The sequence below is a fragment of the Dromaius novaehollandiae genome, chromosome 7, assembly GCF_036370855.1.
Source record: "Dromaius novaehollandiae isolate bDroNov1 chromosome 7, bDroNov1.hap1, whole genome shotgun sequence".
NCBI classification, from domain to species: domain Eukaryota; kingdom Metazoa; phylum Chordata; class Aves; order Casuariiformes; family Dromaiidae; genus Dromaius; species Dromaius novaehollandiae.
Window position 1 is genome coordinate 42,069,178 of NC_088104.1, and position 20,197 is coordinate 42,089,374.

Sequence of the window (20,197 nt, forward strand, 5' to 3'; positions counted from 1 at the left end):
AAGCCCTCCATTAGAGGAAAGCTTAATTTTATACTGTGATCTGTTTTAAGATATGCAATGAAAATGAGAAAAAAAGAGCTTTTGCAGAGCAGGCAACATAATAATAGAAGCTACACTGAAAGTCTGGGCAGCACTTTCAGTTACTTATGAACTGCAGCTGTCAAATGCATTCTGCAAAGCTGAATTCCAGTTTTAATTACAGTCAGCAGGTTGAGGCATAATTCAAGGCTTGGTAATACCTTCCATCCATCCATAACAAAACTCCTCCTGCTATCAGTGAGAAGTTTACACCAAGATCATGGAGAAAATGTGACCTCCTTGCAGTAGCTGAACTCTGAACTTCTGAATCCCACTGTAAAATCCTGAATACGCTTGATATTTAAAGTACCTATTCCTTGCATGGTTATCTTTGTGAGCCTTAGCATCAAATGTGAACTGAACTAGTAAAGCTCCTCTGATGATCAGGGTGAGAAAGGCCTGTCATTGCACCTTTCATGTAAAGTTTCCCTGGTCTCAAATTAGCTTTGGGGGGGGGAAAAAAAAAACACCCCGCTCTGGTTGGAATTGTGTATGCAAACCAAAAGGTGAGTGTGCCTTTCCAGGCCTTACAAGATAAGTGTGACCCAGCTTTATCAGCAGCTTCTCCTTTCACCAGCGACAGTAACTTTGTTGAACTCAAAAGACTAAGTTTGCTATGTGCCTGAATAGCACCACATACACCAACATCTTGGCCCAAAATTGAGTCCTTGAGGCCTTATATTGATCTAAATAATAAAGAGCAATATAAAACTCATTTACTAACTGTTCTGGGGAAAAAAAAACGGAATGTGTGTGCTGGTATGCTGCACTCAGCTGCTGGTGGCCTGCTGCTCAACAATAAACAGTGATCTTATTTAAAGCCAGTAGGCAGTCTTCAAAGAAGAAAATCATGCATTATTATGTGGGAAAACACAGCTACAGACTTAGGAGGGTGGTCAAGAGTCTGGGGTGGAGGATGAAGAGGTAGAGCCTCTTGAGAGAGGGAGGTTGAGCAGATGCAAGGATTTTCTGAGCAAGGGAAACACTTTTGGAGCAAACTTTTTTATATAAGTGGTTTCCACAAATACACTTGCCTTGTACTATGCTTCTGCTGGAACACGGAGGCTCTGAACATCGGTCAAAAGGACAAAGAGGGGCCAGTTGGTGGAAAAGGGTTCTTGGGCTGACTGGATCTCAGAAGCTGTGTCCTTGTCTGCTCCGGCCTCTGCTACAGCCTGGGACTGGCCAATCTGCCACAGGGAGACTGACTGACAGTCAAAGGGCAGGACACTGGATTTGGGAACAACAGATCGGGTCTCCAAGGTCAAACACTCTCTTGAAGTATTACTGAACTGGGGGTACCGAATGCCAGCAACTGTGTGGAACTACAGGGCTTATTCTAGGAATTGCATAGAGCTGGTATAAACTAAAGGAACAAACCAAAACAACTGGAAGCACCGATTTCAAAATAATTATATTTATACTGACATAACCCACATGTACAGATAAGCTTTACATCATTACCAAAGGTGGCCCCCACCAACGGCATATGCAACTCACAGTACGTAACACCTACATCCTCACAACACCCCTGTGATGTAGGGCAGCGCCATGAACCCCATTTTACTAGTTGGGAAACTGTCAAAACTGAGCAACTTTCTCATGGTCAGCCAGCAAGTCTGTTTCCAAGCAAGGAGCGCAGCGTGGGTTTTCAGAGGGGGCAGCCGTGGGGCTGCCTTTGTGTCTAACACCCTGCACTGCCAACAGCTCCTCTGCTCCATCACGACCATTCCTACTGTAAGCAAATAACCACCAGCAGCAAGAGCAGGTGATGTCAACTAAGTCCTCACAGGCATAAAAGTGATCATAAAACAAGAACTGGGAGGGGCGGGGGGGAAGAACCTGTGGAAAGATCAGTTTGATTTGTAACCAAATGCCAGTTTTAACCGTCTACCATACTCCCAGTAACAAAATACGTGTATATTAAAAAAAAAAAGTATTTTAAGAAAATGTGGCTTTTTGTTCCCTCCATCCTAGAATCATCCAAATCAGGGCAGGAAGAACTCCCTGGGGTCATCAGGTCTATTCCCCAGCCTTTGATACCCTGTGGTTGGGTCCCTTCAATAGATGGCGCTTATGGTGCTGTCTTGGCTACTTGTGTCACAGCTGTCCGATGCCACATCGGGACTGGCATCTGCACTGTCAGGATCTGCTTGATCTTTAGCAAAGTTGATGAAAACCTGGAAGTTTAAAGGAAAACATTCAGCATGTGAAAATCTAAAGAATTAATAATATAAATGAATAAAAGAGAGGAAGGGCTGTCTATTTGACTGTAAGCTTAGAGAGAGTGCTCAGGAATGAATTCATGCTGGATTTTGGAATTACAAATGTTGGGCTTCTTTGCTGTAATGTAAATAAATGGATGCATACACCTATACCTCTACGTCTGCACTCAACTGAAGAGAAATCTAGAGATGCAAAGTTAAAAGTTCCTCTATATAACCTAATTGTCCTGCAGCTCATGCTTCAAAAGTACTAGTGAGATATACTGCTGTGTAGCAGCTTTTTGTTCACTGTGTAATACATCTATATTCTTATTTTACACACCTATCTATCTGTATGTAATTGGCATCCACACTTACATATTATATAGAAAGATATATAATCACACAGTCTCCATTTGAACAGTATCTAATGAATCCACAAACATTATTACTAGATCACTCTGTGATCACATTTGCACATACACAAATCTAGAGTGTCCTTCCACAAAGCAATACCTGGGGCTTCCTGCTGTATGTCTGCCTGTTTCTATCACACCCACAGCTCCTTTTTCAAACAATATTGAGGATCTCCTTACCCCCTCCTGCGGACCTCTGTTCAAGAACAACAGCATTACAGCGCTGCATTTTCACTATCTCTGGGACCAACCTAACACTCCAGACACTGCTGCTCAGCAGGATGCTTTCCTGTGGGTAGTCTTTACAGTTGAGGTGTTTCCTAGACTATTTCGCTGCCAGTGGGAATGCTCTTCCAAGAGAAAATGGAAGGAACATAACCACAAAGCTGTTTGAAGTAATGCTAAATGAACTTGCAATCCAAATGTGATACAAAAAAGAGTAAAATCAAGAAAACTTCTAGGATCAGTGGACAAAGTCTACTGTCAGGAGGCCTAGCACTCGGCTCAGGGGTGATCCATGATCCTGCCCTTCATGAAACTGCTGAAGTCAACAGTGTTGCATAAATGTGCCAAAAGGAGGAATAGATCCTTTACGCTACAGGCAGCTGTCTATGTGCATTTTCCTAGCACTGACACAGGCATCTGGAGGCAGCAGTACTGATAAAGTGCCCCCAGGAGGATTATGGACGGAAATCCCTTTCAAAATGCAGTGTATTGTGTGCAACAGTCCATTATGGTGACCATCAGTCTGCTCCCATTAACAGTTTTAAACGTATGGCCACACATCTCTAATTCCTTACCTCCTCTAATGTTGTTTGACTCACTGAGAAGTGCCTGATTTTGAAAGCTGTTTTGTTGGTTTCCAGAAGATCAAATATGTTTGCTACTCCTCCTGCAGAGACTGGTACATGATACTCCACCATGTTGAAATGCCGATCCTGTAAGAACAGGAATGAGGGGTAAAGTCAAGAGTCTGCCACCTATAAAGATCAACAGATCCAATGGCCATTTGGCTGAATATGAAAGTAAAGAGGAGCTGAATCATGGGAGAATGAAGGGAAAGAGGGTGTGTTCTCTCCTTCCAGCTCCTAAAGATGGAGAAAATTGTTGTCCAGTATTGCCTAATGTTTCCCCACTGGGTCATTTTGTGCCTTTTGTAACTGTGAGATGATAAATAAGCCCCAGAGCCTGAAGCTTTAAGGAAGCCACAGCATTTCCAACTCTTAGTCTGGTGTTTTGATTAATGCATGGATTGGGTTATGGGACTGGGGTGATGGGTGGGATTCATGGCTGAGTTACTCCAGCTTTACACTAATTCTGTTATTGGAAGCACTTGACCAACATATTTCCCACTGAATATAAAGTGAATATCCACGCAGCCCAGGGCTTCATTGGAACCAGTCACAGGGGCAGAATTCACCTGGCTGAGATTATTTAAGTCACCAAGGAACCTGGGTGCTCCAACCCTCAGGCAATGCTGCTGATAGGACTGTCAAGTATGTGTGTATGAATCCCTTACACTTGGAGAGCTTGGATCTATGTGTACAACATATTACCAAGATACTCTTGGTTAACATGAAGAGACTGAGATGGCACCCCCTCATTCCATTTGTCCTGTTTACCTTCAGGCATGCATTTGGAAAGTGCGACTTCATGAATTGTGTCAGCGTCTCTGTGCTAACTGTGTTGCTGTTTAAGTGCATCTTCACAGTGAATCCTCTTCCAAACCTAGGATGGGGGAAAAAAAAAAAGAAAAAAAACAATAAACATGGTAGGAAAGAAAAAACAGGTAGAGAAAATCCTTTGAGAGAGCTGCACAACCTCTTTGAGTGAATCTAACCCAGGTAGAGTGCAACATGAGTGGTGTTAGGGATGTTAGCCTGGGGTGAATCTTAATAAGAAACTGAGCTATTGTGGTAACTAATAAAATTGAAACTCAACACCACTATGTATTTTCCATTTTCAAGAGTGGGCAGATTACTTTGGGGAACATATCTCTCAAAGTTGGAAAAAAGGCTGCATGTGAGGAGAAAACACATTAGTTAACACAGAATTTCAAGGGGGTAGTATGAAAAATGAAACAAAACAAGGCTTTACTGTGGTGCCCCTTATTAACAAGGGTCTTGAACTGAGCCCTCAAAGCTATCTTATGTCAGTAACTCCATATGCCATTCAGTAAAAGTGAAATAGGCACATTTTACTGACCTGCTCTTGATATGCTGCAATGAGCCAATGCACTGAAAACTTCCATTCACCATAATAGCCAGCCTGGTGCAGAGGGCTTCACATTCTTCCATGCTGAAAAACCAACCGAGAAACCCTAGTAAGTCATTGTGAAGGTATAAAAAAATGTAGGAATCGGAGAACATTCCTAGTTTCCCATAAAGCATTAAGGTGTTGTGGGTCTATAGAGGCACCTTAATAGCATTGAGTTCCCACACTCAGCCACAACAAAATCCCTGAAACCAGAAACAAAGCCAAACCAGCCCTACCTGTGGGATGTGAGTATAACCGAGCATTTGTTCTGCACTTCCTCACTGATGATTTTCCAGAGGTGGCGTTTAGCATTTGGATCCATTCCAGAGCTTGGTTCATCCTATAGAGAAAGACAGGACTAAAGGCAAACTCTCACACAAAATCTGATCTTCCTAACATTTCCACTCTTTTGGGACTCATCCTTATGTTATATTTGCTTGCAATGACCCACAAATCAGCTTCCATTGGTAGAGATCTGTGAGAAAGACTATTCTTACTTGCATTATGAGTTTGATCACAGGCTCCCTTCAAGCAGAGGCAAGTCAGCTTGCCTAAGATCTCCATCCCCATTACCCTTCGGAGCTGCTCCACTCCCTTAGTGACTACAGTGGGAACTCTGGGTCCCAACCAGGCTCCCAGCCTCAGCTGGAGTCCTTTGAGGATTTGTGATAATGCCATCTAAGATCAACCCTACTGCACATTTTATACCACACTGTTTTAAATTCCCACAAACACTGTAGGCACAATCTCAAATGAAAAGCTTTCAACTGGCACTTGGTCCCCATGTGCACCTGCATTCTGCATCTCTCTCATGCTGATGAAGCGAGCGAGATAATAAGCTAGAAATGAAAGACGGTACGTTGTCTCCTATTTTATGCATTGCTGATAAAACTGTTAGCCAATTTCTGAGTGCTAAATTGTTATTGTTGACAATAACGCACTACATGAGGCAGAAATAAAACAGTTTGGGTTCTGGCAGTAGTCAGTACTAGGGAAATTTCCCCACCTTCCATCTTTATTGGGATTTTGTATGCAGCAAAAGCAGCTAAAAGGCTGGTGTATGGAGTCAGAAGTAAAGGCAGAAGTGCTGGACTGGATGCAAGTTGAGGCAAGGGAGATCTATGTCTGCTAGGGATCAAACTTAACACTGGGAAATCTGCTTACTGACCACTGTTCATGTTAAAAACTCAGCAAGTGAAAAACTGCTCCAAAAGGGGTATTTTAAAAATGGCATGTCTCACAAGAAAAACTGGGAAGGGGAGGGGGGAAAGAAGCGGAGGAGAAAAAAGAAGTGGGGAAAAGAGAAAGACAAATTTAGAAGACATGGTTTTAGGTTCTAATCTTGAGGGAAGTTGCTCTTTCATCTTCCCACAGATTTGGAGTCTTGGATGCCACTCTTCTGCAGAGACTGTGCAAAGTAGTCGAGAGCTCTTTTAACTTATCAACATAAAGAAACAGCCAGGAACTGGGAAAATTCAAATAGCAAATACAGGGTATCTTTTTGACACCTGGAAGATACTAATAGAACAAGTAGCAGATTCCCTGCTCTGTTAGGCCCCAAAACAAGTTTTGGTGTGTACTGGAATCTAAGCTTTCCATTGATGCACATGTTGTCAGGCTAAGTGCAGGCATTTGGGGAGTGCCCTGTGGGCTGTGTCAGAGAAGGTTTCACTAGACTGTCCAAGCACCTTGCCAGCCCAGAGATCAGCTCATCTTTCACCCAACAAGTCCCCAGTTTCTTACCAGCAGCAGAATTGATGGATTCCCAATGAGAGCCAGAGCAGTTGACAATTTTCTATTGGTGCCATAACTGCACATAGAAGTGACTCTGTCTTTGTAGGCCATCAGATTCAGCCTGTGGAGAAGCTGGAGTACGACCTATGGGAGAAGAGTACTGATTTCGAAAGTGTCGATGAATAAATTACCAGGTGGACGCCTATTACAAATCTTTTTGCAACCTCTTGTTCTACCCCGTCGTTTAGGAGCTGGCTCAGCAAACACTTGCAAATGTAGCAATCCTGCTACACCTGCAATCCTGCTTCTTCTGAAGCTTTTCCATGGTTTCTACGAATCTGCTGTTAATGTCAGACCATTAAGCAATACCAAACTCTCTGTGTGCCATACCCTGACTCCACAGTACAAAGGAGATCTGTTTCACACAACGCCCATCTGGCTGCTGAGCAAGAGAGCCCCAAGCCAGGATTTCAAATCTTGCACTGTTAACTTTTACTGTTTATTAAAGGACTTACTAATCCAAGGTAAAAGCTACCCATGACTGAAATGTGCCTTGAGTTAAGCCCCAGTGTTACTCACTCCTTTGATCTCTCTCTCGGGGATGCCATGAAGCCTAGCATAGTAATACATGTGCTCTTCCACCGTCAGCAGGTCATCCAAGGCATCTTCTTGGGGACAGTAGCCAAAGAGAGACCAGTGTGCCTCACCAATGTCATTCAAGGACCTGCGTAAGGAAGTCGGCAAGTCATTTTAGATGCACTGAATGGCCAATGCCTTCTGTGAAACAGATGGCAGAGAGAAAGACATGCCCCTTCTTCTTCTTCCTACTCATCTTCCCCAACCCTTGAAAGAAAATGCTAGAAATGCGCAGACCTTCAGCCTTTAGGCCCTCAGTTCTGCAACACAAGAACTGTGCTTGCAAGGACAGTTAGCCACCCTGTCTGGTACCTAACTCTCCAACTACTCCCAGCACTTTAGATGGCACAGCTGCCACCAAGCCTATTCCATCCCAAAGAGCACTTTGGGATGAGTCCTACTGGTCTCCAGATACTAGCTCAGAAGCATGACCATACTCAGCTAAGGATCTGATTCTGACCCCATTTGCAATAGAACAAATTGGAAGAAATACCACTGAGAAAAGCAGAGATAAAATAACAAAATACAGACTCCAGGGAAGCAACTCAAAGGGCTGGATTCCCTGCCTTGTTCTTTTTGACTCCATTTTTGAATGTTTTATATTGTTCCAGACTTTACATTTCTTTTCCTTTGCCATCCAACCTTATAAATTGTTCTCCACCTGATTTGCTCATGTGCCTTCCCCAGAAATCACATCCTCCGTACCCAGAATGGTCCTGGACCCGCAACCTTCCGCTGGAAGCTCCAATATCGCCTGTCAGCATCTTAAAGATGGTTGTCTTTCCAGCACCGTTCACGCCAAGCAGGCCAAAGCACTGGGTTGCAGGAAAGAAACACAGAAATGTAACCACACTGTATTTACAATGCAGAAATATCGCTCTGAGACGAGTACTCAGTGCAACTTGTCACTTCTTTTCTCCGGGCCCTTGAGTAAGATGAATTACACGAGAGGCAGAGGTACTCAGAGCATATGAACATTATAATGGAGGTTGTTTATGGTGCAATATACTGCAGCTTATATTAGGACCGTTTGTTTAATATGGTGAAGAATCAAGGACGTGTCTCTAATAGAGTCATTCCTTTTACTGCGACGTGCATTTTCATAGTGAGCCCATCTGACAGGCCAAATCCCGATCACCTAATTTGTGGAAAGCCTCCCATTGACAGGAACGGAGCTATTCATAGGAGTGAGGGGAGTGAGGTTTGTCCTGTCATTGGAAAAATCGTGACACAAGATTTTCATCAAATAATCTCACTAATGCACTACATTAATAAGATTAAGAACTTGCTCCCTGTAGTGTAGTTTAGCATCTCATGCTAAAACCCATGTTTTATTGCTAAGGTTGGAGATATGCAGCTCTGTGTTGCATAAGCAATCACCATTGTGCTGATAATTACTATTATTTTGATATCATTTATAGGGACTGGCTGATCTAAAAATTGTGTGCAGGGCCCAGTGCAGCATTGATCTGAGGCTCTCTCCCACCTCGAGGTCTGTGCAGGGACAGTACCCCAGCACAGCGCATGGTGCAGGGCCAGGGCGGACAGATGGGGTATGGCATCCAAAATGCAACCAGCAGCCGGCTGACTTCTGCAAGGAGTTGGAAGCCTCAGTGCCAGCTGTGACTCTGAAAGATCCTCTGCCAGAAAATCAGTGGCCACATTCTCCAAGAGAGTCTGCTCTCCTCCTGCCTAGCACCCTAAGTCCTTTCATATGCCTGGTATCACAATGGGATCTAGGCAATTCAAAAAATCTGGTGCCTAGGACATCTTTCAAGCTTCCCCACAAGTCAGCCGCAAAGCCTGAGATAGGGTCTGGTTTCCAGAAGCTCTGAGAACTTTCCTCTGGGTCTCAGAGCTGCCCTGTGTGCTCCTGTCTTTTCTTTTCTCACGGGTTAGTATTTTTACAGGTAATTGAACTGACATGACCAAAGAATGCTGCTTCTTTGAAGTCAGTTTTAATTCCTGATTCATGAAAATGTCTATCCAGCTGAAGTGATTAGACTTACCCTGATGGAGAGATACAAGCCGATAAGCCTTACTCGCTCCGTTTCACATGAGGTTTAGTTTAGGTGGATCATTGCAACTGGACAAATACTGCTGTCCTCATTTACCATATAGCAGCAGCTTCCACAGTGACCTGCTATACGCCCACCGGGTTAGGTGCTGTACAAGCACAGCACGGACACATGTTGCTCTAAGTATCCCCTCACCACTGTCCCACCCACTCTTTCTAGGGTATTCAGACTGTCATTTGGTGTCCCAAATCCACCAGGAGCCTCTGGTCACCACCGTAACGCAGAGAATCAATAAACAATCAGCAAGTGCCAAGCAAAGGAAGAGAGAAGGAAGAAGTCAATGCGAAACAAACCATTACAGGTGTGCTGGGGCTGAGGCAAGGATTGTGAGAGAAGAAGGTAGTAGGACTCTGTGGATCTGTTCCAGTTTCCCTCCCTGGGGCAGGAGGTGCGGCAGCTTTCGCCCTGGCTTACCTCTCCAGCAGGAATCCCGAGGCTGATGTTTTTCACGGCCATGATACGTTTGTGAGGGAGGTGGTATATCTTTGTGAGATTCTGGAGCTGCACCACATCAAAATCTGCTTTGCCGGACTCCACCCGGTTCCTCTCTGCCCGGACATCCTCGTCCTCGTCGGCCACAGGTGGCAGAAGTGATGCTTTGCCATGCACTCTGTCAAACAGGAATCTACGGGAAGGGCAGAGGGGCCCTTACCTTCTAGCAAGTGCAGCCAGTAGTGGCCCTGTGCGTTTAGGATACTAAGGAGCCTTCCTGTGAGATCCCAGGGCACGCAAGTACACCCAGAGATGCAGGTGGTTTCAATTCTCTCTGGCTATTTGCTCCATTTAGGGAATTTAAAAATCCCATGTTCTCTCTAAGCTTTTTATGTTGCTCAGCAAATACACTGAGCTGGGGCAGGTCCTGCCTTGTGGCAACGCTTGCAGTGCAGGTGACAGGACTGCTCTAGTAATAGCTCTGGTGACCAGCGCTCCCTCCTCCCTGTGTGAATCCAAGGCAGAGGGGATGGGGCAGACGCAAGCAGAAAAGGCTCTCAGTGGACTGACTCCTCTTTCCAACTATCGACCCACTGAACACAGAGCCCTGAAAGCAGGCAACAGTTCAAGCCAGCAGGGACTACCAAGGAGCTCCAGCAACCTGCATCTCTATTAGTTAACACTCTAATTAGTGGTAGATACTGGGACTGCTGCCAGAGAAAACTTACTCTCTGTTCGCAAAGTATCTTGGAAACGTATGGGCTTCATTATTGACAGTGATGGTGTGAGCACCCAGAAATAAACCACTGAGCACTGTCTTGGTCTACTTTCACTGTGAGACTCCAGATGCTACTTACTCTGATATGTTACTCCAGACTTTCTGGATCATCCCATCTTGAACGATGAGACGAATGGCAAAGAATACAGTGCCCTGGATAAACATGGCAAGCAGCTTGGATGTGGTCTTGTCCAGCTCAAAGGTTTTGTCAGGGTAGTCCACTCCATAGGCTTTTAAGAAGCCCAGCAGTGCCTGATCCTGTGACAGTTCAATCAAGCCATAGCCAAAGCAAAATTGCGGGAACAGAAGGAACGCATGCCTCAAGTTTTCAGCGAGGTCATGCAAGCCCTGAAAAAGAGCAACAGAGTAACTGCAGTTTTTAGTCATGGAATAAATCCATACATTTCACTGTGGGGCTGAAGTGTAACAATTACATTGGGATTTGCTAGTGACTCGGAGCAAAGATAAATTGAGAGTAAAGAGCTCTGGAGACAGCTCGTTTCACAGGTACAAGGTCAGAAAAGGCAACAGGCAGCTCTGAGACTGTGAACAGTTCACCCATAGCAAACAGCACCCAATTTTCCTGGGACAGTCTTTCACTGCTGCTCCAGCTGCCTTACCCAGTGCACACAGCAGCCAGAAACCTGGCCGGGAACCGGAGCTGCATATTGCCTGCTAAGCTGCCCAGCTACACTGTGGCACTGTGCTTCCCCACGGCTAGGAGCCAAGGCACCAGACTGCTGCAGAGCACCGCTCTCAGGAGGAACACGGGCTGCTCCCCAGTCCTGCTCCTCCGTAGCCCAAGTCCTATCAGTTCTGCTTGGGCAACCATCTCCAGAAACACAAGGTTTAGCTCTAATAGACACAGAAGTGCTTTTCCAGTTAATTCATGGCAAAACAGCCAAGTATGCAGTCTAGCAGTTATGAACTATCTGTGCAGAGATTTGGTATGTTTCTAACTAAAGTAGCAAGGATTAGCAGGCACAGCAAAGTGGAGAGGCAATAAATTAGGATGGAGACACTCTCTGCCACAGGGGCACAGAAGGATAAAAGAACATCACTGTACATCCCTAAAATCCAGGGGTTTGTTAAACTGGCACTGTCAAGCTGAAAGCAAATTCCAATCCAACTATTGTTTTATCAAGCAATTACCCTTAAACCCCCCCCCCCCCCAAATCTAAAACATACATTTCAACCCACTGATTCCCAGGGAAATCTCTATTTAAGACAAGGCTTGACTTCAGGGAAACATCAATGTCTCTAAGTCATTTTTCATCCTTGCAGGGAGATGATTGTATTACAGATCTAGATGACAGACAGCTGGTGCTGTGCTTAACACAGCACACTTTAGACTCGGGGCAATGAAATCTAGTTGTCACTCTTCACAATTTGTACTGCAAAAACTTAACAATGGTTAAGTCCCCATCAACCTTGTATCAAGCATCCACACTCACTTCCTAACCTTCTCTACATGGCAAGTCTCTCTTTTTTTAATATAACCTTCCCTCTCCCAACATCACTTCTTTCTTCTCTAGGAGAGCAGATTTAAACAGACAAGGAAGACTTATTTGCCCCACATCCTATCTATAGGGAATTCCCTTAAATCCTGGGACTATCATCCTCTGTTTGGCCTGCCTCAAAAATCTTGAAACCAGCCAGCTGCTAAGGACCTGATTCAAACCCACCAAACTCAACAAGATGACTCCTGTTGTTTTACCCAGTTACTGGTGGAGACCCCAAAGTGTCAACTGAGGAACTGAAGCATCAGCAGAGACCTACCTGGTCTGTGGCCTTTTCCTGGGAGAGCAGAAACACAACCGAGTGAGTAATGATGGTATCGATGCCAAAACACAAGTTGACACAGACATAAACGATGAATGCCATTCCTGTCTCTTTGAAGAACCCAGCCAGCAGGTACATCCATGAAAACGTTGCATATCTATAAATCACCAACAGCGCAGAGAATACTACAGTAACTCAAAGAGTGGTCGAAAACCAACAACTAAAGACCCCAGCTCAGGAGCCCATACCTCAGGCACTACATAACAGTGCTGTTTTGGCATGTTACTAGATTTTCATATTATAGGAGCTTAAGGGAAGAAAAATGGCTTCTAGTGGAAAAATTCCACTAGAATTTGGAGAAAATGTTTATGATACAAGTTTTAAACATGTAGTCCATATTGAAAGAAAAGACAGACTGAGACTGTAGGATTCAAAGCCAGAGAGAGAGAGTTTTGCTTAATTTTCCTGTTCTTTCTAAATTTTGCTGTCCCCCCTCCCCCCTTTCTGATTTTGAAATGCTTCATGAAATGTATCTCAAACTTTGCAATAGTTCAGTAAGCATGTGTTTACAGCCTGGACTGTCACTGTGACCTTGAATATTCCATACCCTCACTTAGAGTTTGCTTTGAACAAAACAGGCATGGCAACAGCAGTTTAGCTCACGGCTCCTTGAAGCAGCAACCTTTTGTCAAGTGTACACAGAAGGAGCCAAGCCTGTGTATTTCTCCTTAGGATTCCAAATCATAGCAGCCTGCAATACACAGTTTCTCACTCTGTGTGATGATATTTAAATAACTAAGCTCCACACTTACCCGAACAGTAAGAGCAGAAGAAATACAGCCAGTGAGTTATTGTTGTTGCAGAAAGCTGGTATCTGAAACACTGAAATAACTCCTATTGAGAGTCCAATAGGGACCATAAAAAGTACCTGTAAAATGATATTAAAAACATGTTATTAGGATGATAATTCTTAAACGTTTTTCTAGAACTACACAGAAGCAGGAATGCCAGGTCTGAATTTGGTCCCACAAGTGCTGTTTGGGTTTTCTAAGGGAAACCAAATGCAGGTGGGGTCCCATCCTTCCTCAAATTTTGAAAAGACTTGCATACGAATGCCCTTAAAGCCTTTTTGAATAGACTAAGCTTCAACATTCAGGACTGTGGGCAGAAAGTGCCTTAAAAAAAAGAACGCGAATGAAAAATACCCATTTGGGTTTCCCTGTTAGCCTTGTGGTCAGACAACTTCATTGTGCCCCGTAAATCTTTATAATACTGTGTCAAGCCAGGACCTACCAAACTTCTGCCTCGAGAGGTTCCTCTTTTCCCCAGCTTTGGGATTTAACAGAATTTACTGGCAGGGATTCATGGAGAAATATCAAGTTGCCGAGAGCACTGGATTAGTTTCAGCCTGCTGAATACTGATTGTGGCAAGGACTCTGGGGATTTTTCCACAGACAGATTTACAAATATGCAGTGCTAGAACGAGGGCCCAGAACAGGGAAGCAGAAACAGTCCTGCTGTGTCCTTGGGCTTCTGCACAGTGACTTGGGGCTGCTTTGCCAAGCCAGTCTGCAGCTGTGCTGCCTTCAGACCCCTTTCAAACCCCTTGTGCAAAGCAGGAGGTACTTGGGCTGTTGCCCAGCCACACCAGCTCCTATAAAGAGCAGTTTAGGATATTCAGTGGTGAGTGCCCTATTGTTAGGGCTGCTTTGTTAGCATGCATTGGTGTTACGGTAACACCTGGAAGCCTAAGCTGTTCCGGGTGCTGTGCAAAAAGAGCCAAGGCTCACACTTCCTAAGGATTTTTCAGTCCTCAGCCCTTGCTGGATCAAACAGGGCTGGCCACCTAAACGCCCTTGAGGACTTCGTATGTCCAAGAACTGATAACGTTGCTGGGATTTTAGGCACTAGTAGAACTGCACCAGTGGAAATTTGTAGGATATGTGGAGCTGATCACCATTACGGCATAGCTGGCGATGCCAAAGCTCACAAGCAGAGATAGCCTGCATGTGCAGCTGTCTAGCTAAGCACGGGTTTCACATTGTGCACTCTAGGTAATTCATAAGACACAAAGCACTTCAGCCTACAGACACTACGCATATTTATCCTCATAGCCCAGTGATGCTTTCCAGCAGTGCCATTAACCCTCTTTATCATGAGGGAACTAAAACTTCAGGGAGTATAAGGGCATGCCCACACCTCATAGTGCAGCACAGCGCTAGGGAGCTCAACTATCTATAGGAACAAGGTGGTAAATCTATGCAGCGCAGTGCAGCACTGTAGCAGGGAACTTGCTCAGGTCCTAGAAGACATATAGCTGCATTAGTAGCTTTCCTTGGCTTAGAAACTTTTACAATATAAAATCTTAAAGTGAGCATTAAACCCAGCCAAGGATTTCTGCCCAGTGGAGGACTGTCAGCTGTGAGCTGTCTGCCAGTGTAGCACCCTGCTTTTCCAGGGTTTCCAAAATGGCTGTAGCCTCAAGCCCCAAATCCTCACCCAGATGCATAAAGCCTGCATGACAACTAGTCTATCCCTGCAAGCTAACAGAAAAGCAGCTTGGCGCTTGCATGCTAAAATTTAAATCAAGCTCTGGCCTGTTCTGTGTTGCTTTCATACAAATGCACGGAGTGTTTTGCACACACTCGAGAGAGAGAAGGAATGCCTTTGCTTAGCAAAATCCAGTGTTGCGGTTCACATTTAATAGTCTTCAATGCCTTTGAGAACAATTACTACATAACACTCTTGATAGTGATAATATTTATAAGTCTAGGTAACAAACTTTTTTTAAAGAACTTCTTTCCCACCCTGCTATCGAATGCTATTCTTGATGTATTTAAGAATGTGAATTATTTACCAGGTCATAAACAAAGTTGGTCACCCAATAACTTGTCATTCCGATGCCTGAAATATGCTGCAGTTGTTTGGCTTTGGTTTGATGCTCTTTTACCACATATAGCACAAAACTGGCTGTTGTTATAGAGTAGCCAACCAGAACAGACATTGAAACTATGATATCAAGCAAGCTGTTCAGCCTGGGGAGAAAAAGCAGAGAAAGATGTACATGGTGAGTCAAAGTGGTAGATCTCCCCTACTGCAGAGGCATTGTTTGGACCTCAGAAGCAAGAAGGTCCTGATTCTGTGCCAGTATTTCTTGCTGAACATAGTGACTGCTAACGGCAATAGGTATTATGCCTAACAGAAAGCCCTGACAGCAGTGAGTCATAACACTGTACCATAATATTGATTAGAAAATTCAAGAGAAAAAATTATGTAATTATTACTGTTGTGCCCAAGAAAACAATGTGTAATGCTGTAACTGTGACCTCCAGATTTATACTGGATTCTGTGAAGAAACCCTAACAAGAGTCTCTGTGGCATGAGGGATGCTAATTGTGGGTAGTGGGAATGAAGTGAGGAAACAGAACAGTTTCATTGTTTAAAGGAAGTTATATAGTAATTTAGGCTGCTTATGGTTTTCCAGGAAGCAAGTTTGCTTCTGTTGCAGCTAAATAATTCAAGCATCAGTCAAATGAATCTTACATTACTTGTTCTTGACTCTGTCCTCCAGGATACGGGTGAGCTGATAAGAAAATACCTACAAAAAAAAGAAAAAGAAAGAAAAAAATTAAAGTGCGGCTAGCTTAAAGCCTCCTTTGCCAGTTCTCGAGATTGACAGTAGTATAGAAAGCTGTGGCTAGAGAAGAAAAGCAGACAAAAGCTGTTTTTTTTGCTCTGTCATCTTGGTATGAACTTGGGCAAGATTGTGAGTGTCTCTATTAGGGCTTACTTTCTACATGTGCCGAGTACCTGACTCCTCTTAGATCCTCAGCAGATCTGAAAACCAGACCCTAGCACCTGTCTGGCTTTAAAGGCTACACTGATCACTTCAGTGAGAGCACTCCTATGTCTAAAATTAGGCACATACACATAGAACCACATATTTTTGGTTGGATTCCTCAGCACCGGCTTATTCAAAATTGGTGAATATGTTTTGTTTTAAAGCTGCTGCCTGATGATCCCAATGCATTTCATTCATTCCTTTATCATAAGAAACAAATCATTCCCTACTGCCTTTCTCCACAACTATTATCTTCCTATTATATATTTTTCTCTCAACATGGGCATCTGTTGAGCTGTTAGCATAAAACCAAGTAAACTTCAAAGACTTCTGCCTCAGTTTTGCAATGACTTAATTCTGAACAATTCTGTCTCATGTAGCTAAAAAAAACCCTTTTGTCCAAAGGAACTACCTAAAATCCAGTTACTGGGCTGATTAGCCCAGTGTGCATGCATGTCTTTTCCAAAAAGATCCCTTAAAAATAGGTTTGTATCAGTCACAAGCAGCAACACACAAATGTTCTGCTCACATGCAGACGTCCTCAGAAGATCTGCTTTAAATACTTCTTTACGAAGGAGAACATCTACCCCAAAATACAGTGGTATCATTCATCACAGTGCATTTGCTTTGCTCAGAGGCAATTTGTGTCTACAAAAACAGTCCACAACAAAAATAGGAACTTTGTGGGGCTCTGTTGGGCCAGTTCCAGGCTCCAGCAAAGGTCTGTGCAATTACAGCCCAGTCTCTAAAACTCTGGCACCTGAAAAAAGTTTTAGTCTAAGATGTTTATGCGCCTAAAAATGAGGTTCTAAATCTATATTTAGGCACTCAAATAAATGCCTTAGTTCTCAGAGAGGGCTGAAGAACTGCCAGTTGCTATTAAATCAAAAAGATTTGCTAGAACACACCTTCTCTGAAATTTAAGCTCCTTACAGCCAGGTGCTTGACTTTCAGTAGTTAATATGAGGCAGAAGAACTATTCTGTGCTATTTTCCCTAAGAACAAGCACTCTGACATATGGGTAGAAAGGAGGAGACTGTGGGTTTAGTTGATCAAGTGCCATACTGAGCATATACATTTGAAAGGGAAGATTTCACATGAAATTCATTTTTGAGGGGGAAAATCTCAACCTTGTCGTCAGTGAGCAAAACGGAATTAAAGACTCAGGCTGCTGATAAAGACATGCAACAGCCAGGAAATGTTTCCTTTCTCTAAAAGGGAGAGTGAAAAAGAGATGCAGTCTGTCTAATCTGTTAATGCTTCACTATAAAGCCATTTTTCCTTACTGAAGCTTAGGCTAGAAGTCAAGATTTCCATTTCAATGCTTTCTCTTTTTTGTTGGTCAGGATTGAGAGAAGAAAAAGCACAATATACATAAGTCAAAAGCTATTATGATTTGCTTAGTGACAGGGTAAAAAGCTCTTTATGTATTTTTTAAAAATATATGCAGTCTAAGTCAAACGTCTAAAGCAGGACTGGCACCTCTTTTAAACTGCTGAAATGACAACATACTTTTATCTGGCCATTTCAATGGTTCTTAAACTGTCATTTATTTGTCATAACAACAAATAGATCTAGCTGCCAGGAACATACCACACAGAACGTCTGTTCAATTGTATTTCAAAGTGGATTTACACTACCCCGGGGGAGCTATCCTCATCCATTCATTTTATTTTCCCCATTCTATGGATGGGATCATTAGTGAGAAGTGCAGAATTATCTGTCTGGTCATTTATTACTATTCATCTTTTTCCAAAAGCACATAAGCAGCAGGACAGATGGAATAAAAAATGGTGCTATTCTTTTTCACTGAAGATTGTTATTTTGCTGGTATAAAATTATCCCCAGGAAAACTTTCTGACTGTTCACACAAGCTTCTTGCCTTTGCTCTCACTGCAGCGTGCGCTGGGAATACAGAGACAGGGCAAACTTCACTGCTTAATAATTCAGCTGCTCTCGGATGTTTGTGCCGCTGGAAGTGCTCTGCTCAGGTCTCCTCTCTCCCCACCGGGGCAGAGGCTGCAGCTCTGCAATATGCTCTTCCAGCACATACCAAAGAGCTTGACCATTCTGACCTCGAGGGCACGCTGCAAATCTCAAGTGCACGAGCCAGTGGGTATTTCAGGATGGCGGTGAGGCAGAGGTGCTAGTTTTGCTTGTTGTGAGCTGAGCTTGTTGGGAGGGGAGTTTCAGAGCATCAGTATGTGGAGGTGGGAAGAGAGACATGCTGTTTTGACTTTGTAATCAGCATTCTGCCGTGTCTTTAATTCATGGCATGACACATGAAGCTTCAGACCAGATGCCTTCTTCCACTGTATTTAAATTCATATGCATCACGGGGGAAAAGCCTTATGAGCAAAGAGATGTTGCCACCTATTTCACTCTCACCTGGAACAGCAGCCAGCTGAGCTGAGGGGGGACTAGGTATGACCTAGACATGACCAGGACATGGCTCAAAGGCCAGCACTCTTCAAAGAAAATCTACTAGCAGAACATTTCTGCGTACAATCACTAGTCTTGTCACACCCCACAGATCTCTGAGTAAGATCTCTCAAAATGCCATCAACATAATTTTTTCCTCTCCCTGTACCCCCTTCCATTGCTAAAGACATATACATACACATAAATATTTGTGTCCACACTGCACCTTTAGCGTAGGCTAAATGGCAACCAGTACGATAGGGCACTCTGGTTTATCACTGGGAATTTGGGTTGCTGCATCACATTAGTGAGGAGAAACTATGAGAACTGATAACCCCAAACGGGCCAGCAACACTCTTTGGAGTCTGTGTATGTCATGTGTCAGAGGAAAAATATAGCTGAAAATTGTTTCTCTCTTAATCTCACATTAATCTCCCTCATTCACATTCACAAACACATGCACACACACATCCTGAGTTCCTCTCAGCAGAAGGGTGAAATATTAAAATTAACTAATCTAAACCACCCTTGGAGATGGAGAGTTTTTCTGTGCATAACTAATGGGCAGCTCTTAAAAGGCAGTTATTCCAGTACAATGCTGAAAGGCAGTAAGACAAACAGCAACCGTCACCAATTGTGGGATAAAGGTTTTAGGTAGGAGCTTCCCTGTTCAACTCCAGTGAGTCTTTGAGAAAGATTTTGTATGATTTATTCATGCTTTTCAGTTCATGTTTTTAAAGACATCCATGTATTTAGGAATAAAGAAATGGCCTCGCTGAGGTCAAGGTAAGTGTTGTCACTGATTACAACAGAACCAGGATATTCCCCCCCAATGGGGAGAAATTATCTGCTCATGTAAAGGAGGCACCTACCATATCTGGAAGTCACATTTTTTGGCAGGTTAGCTCGAAGAATGAAGTTGTTCAAGCTGTTCAGATAGGCTGGAAGGCTGTGATAGCCTTCTGGATTATACCACACCTGCACACAATTGGGAAATTAAAACAAATTGGGAGATAAGTTGTTAGGGATAATATTTTGGGTTTTTTTCTGCTTGCACAAATGAATCTTCCCACAGCTGTTATGTAAAGTCATAAGCCTACAAGTTTAAGTCCAAGTTTAAGCATCAAATGAATATAAATGCACATTTCATTTTCAGTATGAGTGGTTCTACCAGCTTCATTAAGACCTAGCTCCTTTGCCTCTCGGGAGAGAGGAAAGAAGCGCTAGCTGGATATGTACATAAAGCATACTGATACTTGGTTACTATGTAATGAGTTGCTCAGACCTTAGCAATACCAGCAGTGGAGACTTTCAAAAAAAGGCTAGAATAGTTAAGCAACTAACTCCCCCTCAGCCAAGAGGAAGAGGCGCTTTAGGACAGAAAATAGCCATATAAGCCATATAAACAGCCTCTTTAATCAACAGCCATTCCCCTTCCCATGATGAATTTCCTTGCTTATGCCACAATGAACCTTGAGTACTGAAGGGGAGAAACAGAACACAGGACATGCACTTTGCAGGGATTCACCATCACCTACTTT

At 43.5% G+C, this 20,197-nt stretch overlaps 1 protein-coding gene across 4 annotated transcripts in view; it reads right to left on the reverse strand.

The window, feature by feature from the left end:
• Positions 1-1,473: 1,473 nt before the first annotated feature.
• The window catches only part of ABCA12 (ATP binding cassette subfamily A member 12), a 120,141-nt gene continuing 101,417 nt past the window's right edge, over positions 1,474-20,197 (reverse strand). For all 4 annotated transcript variants that reach the window (XM_064515352.1, XM_064515354.1, XM_064515353.1 and 1 more), the window contains 15 exons: positions 19,529-19,634; positions 15,938-15,992; positions 15,252-15,429; positions 13,207-13,322; positions 12,392-12,551; positions 10,692-10,960; positions 9,817-10,027; positions 8,030-8,139; positions 7,268-7,412; positions 6,698-6,832; positions 5,191-5,294; positions 4,904-4,996; positions 4,321-4,426; positions 3,499-3,636; positions 1,474-2,258 (listed from right to left, as the gene is read on the reverse strand). In XM_064515352.1, coding sequence (XP_064371422.1) covers positions 2,139-2,258; positions 3,499-3,636; positions 4,321-4,426; positions 4,904-4,996; positions 5,191-5,294; positions 6,698-6,832; positions 7,268-7,412; positions 8,030-8,139; positions 9,817-10,027; positions 10,692-10,960; positions 12,392-12,551; positions 13,207-13,322; positions 15,252-15,429; positions 15,938-15,992; positions 19,529-19,634 — 2,046 coding nt within the window. In that variant the 3' untranslated portion in view covers positions 1,474-2,138. The remainder of the gene's footprint in view (positions 2,259-3,498; positions 3,637-4,320; positions 4,427-4,903; positions 4,997-5,190; positions 5,295-6,697; positions 6,833-7,267; positions 7,413-8,029; positions 8,140-9,816; positions 10,028-10,691; positions 10,961-12,391; positions 12,552-13,206; positions 13,323-15,251; positions 15,430-15,937; positions 15,993-19,528; positions 19,635-20,197) is intronic.